The sequence below is a fragment of the Sabethes cyaneus genome, chromosome 3, assembly GCF_943734655.1.
Source record: "Sabethes cyaneus chromosome 3, idSabCyanKW18_F2, whole genome shotgun sequence".
Classification (NCBI taxonomy): domain Eukaryota; kingdom Metazoa; phylum Arthropoda; class Insecta; order Diptera; family Culicidae; genus Sabethes; species Sabethes cyaneus.
The window spans coordinates 228,906,490-228,919,114 of NC_071355.1; the positions used below are offsets into that span (position 1 = coordinate 228,906,490).

The 12,625-nt window shown below is 40.8% G+C and overlaps 1 protein-coding gene across 1 annotated transcript; it reads right to left on the reverse strand.

Moving 5' to 3' along the window:
* Positions 1–490: 490 nt before the first annotated feature.
* LOC128741827 (sodium- and chloride-dependent GABA transporter 1) lies at positions 491–3,170 on the reverse strand. Its single transcript, XM_053837910.1, has 8 exons — positions 2,941–3,170; positions 2,404–2,671; positions 2,234–2,335; positions 1,988–2,171; positions 1,664–1,931; positions 1,498–1,601; positions 1,070–1,439; positions 491–1,001 (listed from the first exon to the last, which is right to left on the reverse strand). Exons 1-8 carry the CDS (start codon positions 3,148–3,150, stop codon positions 777–779), a joined length of 1,731 nt encoding a protein of 576 aa, XP_053693885.1. The 5' UTR covers positions 3,151–3,170; the 3' UTR covers positions 491–776.
* Between the last annotated feature and the right edge of the window lie 9,455 nt (positions 3,171–12,625).

The window sequence follows — 12,625 nt, forward strand, 5'->3', positions numbered from 1 at the left end:
GGTGGTACTATGCTGCTAACTCATTAGTAGTTCAACAAACGGTCACTAGACTTTTTACACATTTTTATCGACATAGAATATTTTGAAGCTTTTTGAAGATTTAAATTACATAAATGCAAATATCTTTCTTAGCAAGGTCCAGAATTTTATAAATCGTAGAAATGTTTGCAGGAATAAATGGATTCAACAGGATTTAGAACTAAAAATGTTACTTCAATTTGATTCCACATCTCCACTCTCAAGACAGAAGCAGATAAGCCACAGAAGGGTTAAGCTTTGTATCAATTGTAAAATCGTAAATCATGTCATCAATATACTTACTTTAGCTAGTTATCTTACTGTTAGGGAAAAGAACGGAAACACGCGAAATACTCTAAGATGATAATAAACAGATACCAAGAACGGATTTGTGATATTAATATTGAATGTATGTACTCAGTTCTAATAATAATTTATAATTCATTTATTTACTTTACAATAAAGTTGCAGGTTTCATAGAACCAAATGTGGGGAAATTCATACGAATTGAACCTCTTTTCAGCTTCTTTTCTGATAGTCATCCATCTATGGCGTAAGCTTGGCAACTGCTAAAACGAAAAAATCAGAGCAATCTATTCCAAAATTACCAGAACGCAGCTTCCCACGACGGTCCTCTGTTCCTATCCCACGAAGCCTGAAACTTCACTCATTCAAAAAAATCCTCATCCATTCGCAGTTCCCGCCTAACCTTTTCCAGTCAGTTTTGAAAACCAATTACCTGTTTCAACCAGTTCCGGTCAACCGGGTACAATACTCACAATACAGATCGCCGGGGTCGTGATAACCCAGCAGAATTTCCACCAGGCCAACGGATAATAGCCGATCATATCCTTAATGCCATCATAGAAGCGGTCCACACCGAATGCCCATGCGATCGAGATACACTCGAAGAACATCAAGAACAGCAAACAGAAGCCACTGACCGCGTACGAGTCGAGAATTTGGAACACATACATACCGCCCTACTCGGAGGAAATACACCCGTTCACTATCGATTATTCTTTCGAGAAAATTCCCATCGAATACCCACCTCAGTAATACACGTTAATCCTACCAGGTAACTTATGAAACAGACAACGGCAATGAACACTTCCTTGCGTCTCCTCAGCAGATGCGGCCACTCGTCGATGACGGCCGTGATGAAGCCTTCCATCGTGCAGAACTGCGAATCGAGACCAATTAACAGCAGCATAAAGAAGAACAGACACGACCACAGCGGTGCCCCGGGAAGCTGAAGCACTGCCGAAGGATACGCCAAGAATGCCAGTCCAGGACCGGAAGCGGCAACCTCTGCGACGGGTCGCTGCTGTTCGTGTGCCATAAAGCCAACCACCGAGAAGATTACAAATCCAGCAAACATACTGGTACTGGAGTTTACTGCGCATACGATCAATGCGTCCCTGTTAAAAACAATGAGCAGCTTAAACACTCATGTATTTTTGCGGGAGAAAATCTTACTTGTAAACATTGTTGTTGAATTTGTTGTAACTACCCAAAGCGACCAGTGTTCCCAGACCGAGTCCATACGAGAAGAAAATTTGCGTGACGGCATCAATCCATACCTGCATTGTAAATTAAATTTTCCTAATAAATTTGAGATTGATTTGAGTGACACCTGGCATACCTCCGACTCTGATAATTTCGATAGATTAGGGCTAACGTAGAACTTAATGCCCTCGAAGGCACCTGGCAAAGTGATACCACGGATCAGCAGAATCGTCAGCAAGAAGTACGGAAACAGGGCAGTGAAGTAGACGACCTTGCCGGTCCATTTGACACCCTTCCAGATACAGAAATAACAAAGGATCCACACCAGCAAAAGGGTACCGGCGAGTTCCCAACGGATAGATCCAACCTGATCAATTCCGTCCGAAATCATCAGAGTACGACGCCTGAAAAGATCCACATAAGTATCGGTCTGCGAAGACAACAATGAATCATAACTTACTCCCAGAATTCCTTAACCGGATCCGACATGTCGGATATCGACACGTTGTTCGAGTTTAGCGAACAAATTTTCGTAAGCGTATTGTTGACCCCCAGCGTTTCCCAGCAGAGAAGATTCTTTCGGTCGTAGGGGTTCACACAATTTACCGAATTCCATGCATTATCGCAGGTACGCCACGGAACATCTGTCCGGCAAAACAAAAGCTACAGAAAAGTTCCAAACCAATCGAACAAACGCACAACTTACCAATACGCAACGACATGAAGAAGTAAAATATGGCCCACGCCAAAATGACGATGTAGTAGACGTTCATCCAACAGGACATTACGGCTGCCGCATAACCAATACCTGTTCAAACGATCAAGAGTCGAATTAATTATAGCACACTTTTTCCCATTCGGGCTAGAACCTCCTACCTTTGAATATGGGAGCAATCTTGAACACGCCCAGCCCTCCGATGGTCAACATTTGACCCAACGCCAACTCCATGAAGAACATCGGTATACCGGCCAGGAACAGCGTAACGAAGTACGGTATCAGGAACGCTCCGCCACCGTTTTTGTAGCAGAGATAAGGAAAACGCCACACATTGCCCAATCCGATGGCCAACCCAACTACGGACAGGATGAAGTCCAATTTCGAGCCCCAAGAACCACGTTCCGGCTGCGCCTCCTTCTTCGCTACCTAACGATAGAAATTTGAAAAGAAACAACCACTTAATTGGTTAAATTTGACGGAAATAACGAGACCATAAAATTAAAAGCAAAGTAGGCAAAATAATGCCACTTTAAAATGGTTTCATTCATTCATATGCTGAACTAAACTCTGACGTGCTACATATGCTAAACCATCACCAGGTCGGGCTTCCGGCTGTTCAGCGGCTTATCACTCGATAAAACTAATCCTGAAAGTTAGTTTACCGGCAGCACCCACACACTCATACACGGACTCACCTTATTCTGCGTCATTTCGACCACTTGCTGGTGCTGGTGCTGCTTCTGTGTGCAATCCCCCGCCGGTTCCGTTTCCGCGTTTTGCTGCTTCAGCAGGCTAAGCTCGACACTGGTCGTCCTCGGTGCGTCCTGGTGCTCCTGGTGGTGATCAACAACATCCAGCGTATTATCTAGACATTCAACCGCTAGGGACGTGGCACCCTCTGTCATATTACGCTACCAGATCCCTGCCGGAGGATAAAGTTTCGCTCGAACGGCCTCGGCTCGAAACAGGATGGCGGCACTCTGGGCCGGCGTTACGGTGAGGAGTTCGAAGGAGGAGGAGGAGGTTTTAGCTACGGTCGGTGTGGGTTCGAGAAAAAAAACGGGAAGCCAGTTCGCGAGGTCCTGCATATTTTGGGATCGGAAAAACGGAGCAAAAAAGTAATAAAATTGTATTAGTTTTTTTTTGTTAGAAAAACGGTCAAACTGCCTGTGGAATTAGTGTAAAATATATTATGTCAGGAGATTCTCTGGTGGCATGTGTGTGATCTGCGCTGATAAGACCCGGAATGATAAATTTTTTAGAAAACCTGTGAAGAGAAAAAGAGAACGATTAGTAGAAATTTAAGGCCACGTTTCTTTAAAAGCCAACGAATGGATGAACATGGACCAAACAGGATAATAATTACTTTTAGACGATAAGGCAAACATTGCTGATATTGTACAGATTGAAAGGCAGGATGGTGGGTGCTAGAAGTAGGAAACACTGTTTATGAAAGATAAGATTTTGCTGTACTTACTGTTTACATTACTATGGTAAATTACGTACACAAAAAGCCTAATTCAGCAGACGGTGGCTGCTAACACTTGTTACATTGTTGGGAAGAAAAGTAAATACAGAACGATCAAACAAAGGGCATCTTTTCGATAGGCCAAAGCAATTATTTGCATAAGGTAAAAAAATTGGAAGCGCGAATTTACAAAAATTTTGAATGAAACACTGTTTGGTCGAAACAATCAACATAAAATTAGTTATCTAAAATGAACAAAACCCAAACGAAACTGAGCTGAATTTGAATCAATCTATGGCGTCGAGATCATAGATTGTAAAGTAAATTTTACTCACGGATCTATAAACAAAATCAATCGAAGACGAAAATGTAGCAATAAAAACATAATAGGATTGATACAACAAACAAATATGGAGACTTAACTGACAAATAATAAGTGAAAAGAAACACAAACGATAAATAGAAAAACAGAAGAAAATAAACTAGAAAGTCAAAGCTCAAAACTAACCCAAAATTTAATAAACGTTTATCTAGATTTTGCCCCGATTTTCTGTGAATCAATTACCCAAGCAGTACACTTTTGGCCCTTCTAGTTATAGCAACTCAGTTATGACTGAAATTGGTCATATATCGATTGTCACAACTGTGCTTGTAGGGTAGTTGGGTTTCTTTTTTCCTAAGTCATAATTCCATCTTAATTGCTGACTTAAGTTTTTCTCAAATTGTACATTGTTAATGCGCCATAGAAATATTCTCAGTCTTCTCTTTCATTTCTCCTTCATTTTCTCGGGCTTTGTTATTCACCCGGGTTCTGAAGTTATCTGGGGTTCTGCCATTCTCTCGGGTTCTATGATTCTCTCGGGTTTTGTCATTCTCTTAGGTCTTGTCATTATCTCGAGCTTTCTCACCAAGCCGCATGCATAAAAGTGATTGCTTTACTTCTCCCTTCAGGTTAACATGGGAAAAGCATAGTCAACTGTTTTTTTTTTTCATACGGGCCATTATCTCGGGTTCTCTCGTTGTCTCGTGTTCTATCGTTTCTTCGTGCTCTGCCAATCTTACTGTTTCTGCCATTCCCTTGGGCTTTGTAGTTCTTTCGGATTCTCTCGTTGTTTTGTCATTGTCGCGGATTCTACCCTTCTCTCAGGTTCTATGTATCCTTCGAGTTCTGCCTTTCTCTCGGGTTCTCAACTTTTTAAGATTTTCGCATTCTCTCATTCTCTTAAGTCGTCTCATTCTCTGGGATTTTTTCCAGTTCTGACGTTATCTCGGGTTCTGTCATTCTCTCGGATTCTATCGTTGTCGCGTGTTCTGTCATTCTCTCGGGTTCTGTCGTTGTTTCACGTTCTGTCATTTTTTCGGGTAACCACCCAGTTAGCTTTGAGGTACGATGCTGGTCTAACAAGCCAGTCGTCGTATATTCGAACCTCGGCTAGGCGGTGCTGCTAGATAGAGTTAGTAGGATTGTTGGAATAGCCCCGTAACTGTCCTATACTCTAACAGCCGGCTGTGAAGTCTGTCGATAAAGAAGACTCAAGTCGTACAAAGATATTTATGCCCAAGGCTTGCTTACCATGTTTTCGAGTTCTGGCATTCCCTAGGGTTCTGCCATTTTATTGTGCTCCATCGTTGTCTCGGGTACTGTCATTCTCTTGAGTTCTGTTGTTGTCTGGGGATCTGTCATTCTGTCATTGTCAGCCATTCTCTCGGGTTCTCTCATTGTGTCGTATTTTTATTCTCTAAGATTCTCTTGATTTTAATCATTCTCTCGGGTTCCGTCTTTATCTCGATTTGTCATTCCCTCTTATTCTATTGTTGTTGCGGGTTCTGTTATTCTCTTGGGTTTTGGGATTCCCTTGGGTCCATTATTTTCTCTAGTTTCATAGTCCTCTTAGGTTCATTCTCTCGGTTTCTGTCATTCTCTCGAGTTCTAAAATTGTCTAATGTTCTGTCATTCCCTCGGACTCTGTCATTCTCCCATGTTTTCTCATTCAATTGAGTTCTGTCATTCTCTCGGGTTTTGTCATTTCTAAGGATCAGTTATTCTCTAAAATTTTCTGCAGTTCTGTCGTTATCTCGGGTTCTGTCATTCTCTCAGATTCTATCGTTGTCGCGTGTTCTGTCATTCTCTCAGTTTCTATCGTTGTTTCAGGTTCTGTCTTTTTTTGGCTTCTGTCCTTCCTTCGGATTCTATCATTCTCTTGGGCTCTGTTGATGTCTGCGGTACTGTCATTCTCTTGAGTTCTGTCATTGTCTAGGGTTCTGTCATTCTGTCATTGTCCTTCCGATGGGTTTTGTCATTCCCAACAAACATTTTAGTTTAAGAGTAGCTTGTTCAGCTGTTATATAGCTAATACCGTCGAACAAGCTCTTGATAAACAATTGTACAACAAAAATGTTCCATAGGTTCTCTCGGGCGTTGTCATTCTCTCGGTTTCTCTCGTTTTAACATAAAAACATTTATTGTTTGAGTTAGTCACCGAGTCTACTTCATCTGCCAGTTTGCAAATCTCAAAAAGATGCTCCATGGAAAAAGATTTGGCTCCAATACCAGCTACTAATTATAATCACTTAAGCTGAAATTATCACGTTTAATCGAAATCGACAATCAGTTGCATGACATTACCAAAAACTCGCATCTTAACCAACATTTTTAGCTTAGTTTTAGGCAAATAGCAACTGCAACTTTGGACTATTTTGTGTTTATTTTAGAAGTGGCACTTTTAAAGTAAAAACTAACGTTTGGAAGTTACCACCCATTTTTGCATTTAAGGTTGTCTGAACTCCCAACATGAAACAATACACAATCTGAAGTGTCTTCTAAAGAGCTTCTTTTCGATTGCATAACATGAAAGACAAATGTAATTTTTTGCTTTTTCTAGACGCACTACAGCTCACTGCCTGCCGGCCAGCCGATGGCTTCACTGATGATGGGTCTTTGTTGTTTCATCAGCTTTTACGCATCTCGGAGCAGCACCGTGCTCATTCGTTTGTTTTCCGACGAGATCAAACTAGCCGTAAATTAAAATCCAACGATCCGTTGAATCCAGCCTGCTTCCGGTTGGTCGCACAGATGAGCTCGGCGGCGGAAAATGCTTCCAGCAGCCAGCATCCCCCGCATTCCGCCTATTATTATTCAAACCATTTTGACAAGTCATCACAAAGAATTAAAACGGTAATACCTCAGAGCTGTCCACGAGACCCATTTTTCTGTCCTGCTCAATTTTTTCCCCGTCGACTTCTTGCAACTTTTTCCTGCACTTTCCCGATACTCGTTTCGATTCCTGCACCCATGCCGTAGTAATCATTCCAGGCTTTTTTTGCAGCTCAGAAGCAACAGCTAGACTGCGTCCAGTTCTTGCAACAACTCGTCCCGTGGCTGCTATGCACATCAGGAAGAAAACAAAGAAGCATTTAAATTTGCCCGGAGAGGATAAGTTTTTAATTTCTGATATTCTATGAATTCTTTTGTTCTGCAACTTTTTTCCCACTCGAGCGAGCCTGCAAGAATCCTTCCTTCCCTTGCGCGAAAAAAAAATGGAGAATCACTTACTAAGATACCGTATTTGTCCGTCCAAAAGCACCAGAGCCATATGAAATATGTGATAGCTAGGAAGGAGCAAGCAAAGGAGGAGGAGGTTTGCTATCCGTGCGTTGATATTTCACATTTTTTTCCGACAAATGCTCCCAACTTGTGGCTCACGGGCGTAGACGTGGAGGAGATGGCTTTAAAGTTTACTTAATCTAGTGTGAGTTTTTCGTAACACGTTTCAAAACATCCTACGGATGAATTTTTTTGTTAAAAATTTCTAAAAATAAAATATGGTGAGTTTCATATTTGTTTTGATCGCAAATCTAGATAACTTTTACAAAAAAGAAATGATCAACTGAATTAACTTTTCTAAAAAATCGATGGGTCACCATTTCAAGTGAACTTTCGTCGACGCTTATCGACGCCACCGTGGCTACTGCATATACTGGTAACTCTTCATAAATCACTTCAACTCAGCACCCGTAAGCGCATCAACATAAATCCGGTTGTGTTGTGAGTTTTCTGATTATTATCATGATTATTCGCGTATTTTTTTTTTTCTTCTTGTTCTGTTTGCCTCGCATGCTCCAGCGGAGCCCACCGTTCGTTGCCCACATTTTCCTGCCCACCTATTCCGTACAAACTACACGGGATAGCTGTAAAGGCAACCCGAAGTCATTTAGCGAATGGAAGCTTCACGCTGCCCCGAAGGGCTTATACCATTCTCTCTCCATTTCTATGATTATAGCGTAATATTGTTTTATTTTTACTTTGCTTTCACTTCGCCCTTTGCAGTGTTTCCGCCCACCCACTACCGTTAGGCGCCATTTGCCACAGGATAACAGGCACACTTTATGCATGTTCATGCGCGCAAGTGTACCTACTACAGGTTCGTGGCTGTACGTGTGCTGCTGCTGATGCTGATTTTTGCCTTCTTCCTGTTGCTTGCCGTTTTCCGTTCGTCAGTTTTTCGCGCTTCAGATGAGAAATCCTTTGGTTGAGACACTTTTTCACCCGCGGCCTGACCAACAACAGAAGAGGCTTGTTCGGCTGCTCGATACAGCCACCGACCGGTGGGAGCCATCGAACTACGCGGATTCAGTTGAATATATTCTTCGTGACTTTATTTAATAGCAACCAGTACCAAACAGCGAAAAGCAACAATAAATCGATCGCAACTGCAGTTGCAGGTAAATTCACAATTAAATTGCACTGTTTTCAAGCACACGTATATAAGGCAAAGTACACCTTAGTTTAAATATTATGCAACTTTATTAGGAACGTACTTTTATAAAAAGTACAACTTAACAAAAGAAAGTTACTCAATGGTATGCGACTAACCATAATCGCACTTTGAATGTAGTCAATAATTATGCTAAATCGCAGTTTTATCGCTCATTCACAGTTACTCATGAAAGTTCCCATTCATAAACGTGGGAAATACAGGAGACGTCCGCTATAAATTGCGAAGTGATTAATTAAATATATCTTTAATAATCTTTTAATACCGTTCACTTTCACTTCGTTATCTCCCAATACTTCTCTATTCGACGGAACTGGACTCCATTGTCGTTGCACCATTATAGCACGTCCTTGCTGTAATAGTATAGCTGAGTAGATCTGGCCGAAACATAACTGGACCATGATGGGATCTAATGGGAATTAATGATTCGTTTGTTGGAGCACTCCCCTGTATACTTTCGAATTTATGATCTTATAGATCCCTTGCCAAATCTTCATTTTTCACGAACTTATCAGCGAAAACAAACTTGATTGCCATGTGCAGCATGTGAGTAGTAGAATTTGATCCCCTGGATTTTGAGGGAATCGGCTTTCGCGTAAGTGATCATTGTGCATCCATCGCGTTTCATCAACATCTGATCGTAAAATTTGCGAGCCCGGATTCTGGCCACAGCTTCTCTATTTTCTCTACTACTACTTGCTCAGGCAGCATTCAGTTTTCATTAAGTCATAAGATATTCGTATCAGTCTAGACTTCTCGGATTTCCTTCAACCGCAGTTGATGTTCAAGAGACCCACTCCGACGGTAGGTTTCCACTTTGCGGATAGCCTTGTATTTTTAATTACTCGCACCACATTTCTTTTAGGATAATCCAGCAATATTGCCAGCACCCGAATTGACGTTGATAGATTTTGGAAGTAACTGTGCACGATTGTTTTGATGTTTTCCACCTGCGTGATAAATAACTTGGAACCATGTTAGTTTCTAACTGCGAAAGATATAGACCGAGCAGAACTCTATACAAAATAGTGTCAAAAACCTGCCTACCCAGCTGCGACTACTTTGACTCGAAAGTACGTTTTGAGTACGAAAACAGACACTAATAAAGCCTGTAAGTCGTAGGAGAAATACGTATCTGTCGCGAATAAATAAAAATAGTAGAATTTAATTTGGACAAAGTTTCTTTTATTTAATTCAGGTTTCGTAATCTACTAAAGCACTCCAAAAAACTTCAGTCAAGATATCGTTGCTGCTTATCATGGATACATATATTTCATGACAACGCTTGCGAAAGAGACAAACTGTTGTATGCAAAACATATTGTACGCAACAAAAGCAAACCTAATCATGTCACACTGTGTCGGCAGTAGCAGTTTTAGGTAGTCATTAAGGTAACGTTGGTAACTTAGCAGTGGTAAACATTGTACGCCAGACTTCGGCTCAAAGCAAGCTTGTCATTTTCTTAAGTTTTTTGTCAGGGAGTCAATCCATTTATTTATTTATTCGTCAAGCATTTGTATACTACATACAATAATATTTTTACAATGTTTACTCATATACTATACGTCCCGGTGCAGTTGTTAACTGATCTGTTAACTCCTGATACATGAATTTTGTAGATCCAGGTACGTACCCATTCATTCCGTTTTTAAAAATATCTGCCAACGGAAGTGTGAGACGCCGTGGAAAACTATAATATTTTGAATCGAAATACAGCAATCCCCCGAATAACACGGTTTCGAATTAGAACGTTTCCAATAAGGACGGTCTCGAGTGATTCCATTAACGCGGTCGAACGTCCTTATTGGAGCCTACGTGGCATATGGGAATTGACTTAATTGATTCCAACATGGAATAACTCGTGATCCTGACCGTATAGAAAGTTGGTGTCTTCGACAGAGTTGTTCAGTACATCAACGGGTTTTCATTGGATTATATTTTTGCGGAATTGCCTCACTACGTAGCGCTAGCATATTTGTAACACGCTTATACAGGCTGTATCTTGCGCTGCTGAGTACCTAGAAAGTTGTGGTCTTCGGGAAGGTTGTTCAAATGACTGCCACCTTCAGGATGGCACGAAAAATAGCGCAGAACTGACTCACTACGTGGCGCTAGCGTGCATGTAATATGTTTAGACAGACTGTATCATGCGCTGCTGACTATCTAGAAGGTTGCGGTCTTCGGGAAGGTTACTCAAATGATTGACACCTTCAAGGTGGTATGGAAAATAGCGCAGAACTGACTCACTACGTGAAGCTAGCCTACATGTGATATTCTTATACAAGCTATATCTTGCGCTGCTGACTATCTAGAAAGTTGTGGTCTTCGGGAAGGTTACTCAAGTGACTGCCACTTTCAAGATGGTATGGAAAATAGCGCAGAACTGACTCACTACGTGGCGCTAGCGTGCATGTAATATGCTTAGACAGGCTATATCTTGCGCTGCTGTTTATTTAGAAGGTTGTGGTCTTCGGGAAGGATACTCAAATGACTGACACTTTCAAGGTGGCATGGAAAATAGCGCAGAACTGACTCACTACGTGGCGCTAGCGTACATGTGATATGCTTATACAGTCTGTATCTTGCGATGCTGAACGCTCGACGCTCAATTTTATTCTCTAGCCACATTTACTGCCTGCAAAAAAATCTATCGTGCTAATCTACCAACTATTAATGCTACTTCCTAAGTGGCCAGAGAAATCCCACCAACTCACTTATTCAATTAGTCTCAGCCACGTTAACAAATTTCCAGCTACTTTCTACACATTCTTAATGATTCATGAACAATTATATTTGCAATTTTATCACTATTCACTATCACTATTTTTTTTTAAATTCAAACTTGTAACAATTTAAAAGGCATTAATGTCACACATCATTAATAATGTGAAGTCAACGGCATACGTAATGTTACTTTTAGTAATTCAGCTTTCTCGTGTTGCAATGTATTGAATTGAAAACCTCTATATCTTGCTTCGAACAATAGATAGCAACTATCTAAAAGTTTTAAAAATGCATCATTTTACGCTATTAAAGTCATCCGAACACAGTTTCCAAATTGGGTTTCAAATGAAAAAGTTAGAGCAAAAAAACTCCTTGTTCAAGATTAACCCTGACTTAATCTAGAAAATTCGTTGTATAATGTGTGTAGTATGTGTACAGATGAGATACAATTTTGGTTTCTTCAGCAAAATTTCTGCAAAATAAATTATTTACAACTTTGTAGTAGAATGTATTGCTCTACATCGCAAGACTAAAAAGTTTAAAAATTTATAACGAGTAAAAGTTGACCACCCTAATGACTAATTATACCAAAAGATAGGTCCTTTTTTCTAAGCAAAATCTTCTTCTGAAAACATGAAAAATGTAGAGCCAATGGACTTCGAGATATTGATTTTTGTCTGGAATTTTTGCTACCATACCATAGCATAGTGGCGGGGGGGGGGAGGTTGACACAAACTTTAAAAATAATTTGCAAAATTCTTTCACTGTACTTTTTCTCTGAAAATACACTCAATTTCCTACAACTATTTCTTTGACGCCATTTTGATCAAATAAGTAGTTTTCAAGATATGATATTTTGAACAAAAGTAATCTCATTTCTAAATACGCCCTTTTGAAAAGTTACTCTTGACGAAAAAACAAGTTTAGTGGAAAATGAGTTCTTGCGTGGTACCCAACACATCATTCCAATTTCATTCCAATCAAAAATAGTCGAGTCAAAAATGGCCTTTATTTCAGCGTTTTGCGCTGAAATTGCTGACACAAATCAGCCTAAGTGTAAAACTTGGGCAGAAGGCGCTAATCGTAAAAAAGGACCCTTTTCGGTGGGACCAATACGGTATCGTCCGTGGCCTACCAATCGAGTCAACGAAGGAAGACACCGAAGAAGAAATCCTTTCCCTGCCAAACCAGTCCGCTATTGCTACTTGCTGGGACGCCAGCGAACTGTAACAATCGAACCCGAAATCGCCCACCCCACCAACTACACCAACTACGCCCCACTACTACACACCCACACGTACACTTTTGGGGTATTAAAGCAATAAGTGCTAAAATAGACGTTTTCATTTCCGAAATTCGACAGCCTAGGAATGCCGCAGTTGTTGCACGATTTATCCGCGTAGCCCCTCCGAT

Bases quoted from the DNA above. Each gene is read 5' to 3' on its own strand.
- LOC128741827 (XM_053837910.1), bottom strand. From the start codon at position 3,150: ATGACAGAGGGTGCCACGTCCCTAGCGGTTGAATGTCTAGATAATACG. The intron at 2,672-2,940 runs GTGAGTCCGTGT...TTCTATCGTTAG, and splicing joins TCGAAATGACGCAGAATAAG to GTAGCGAAGAAGGAGGCGCA. The intron at 1,002-1,069 runs GTGGGTATTCGA...TCCTCCGAGTAG, and splicing joins GATTAACGTGTATTACTGAG to GGCGGTATGTATGTGTTCCA.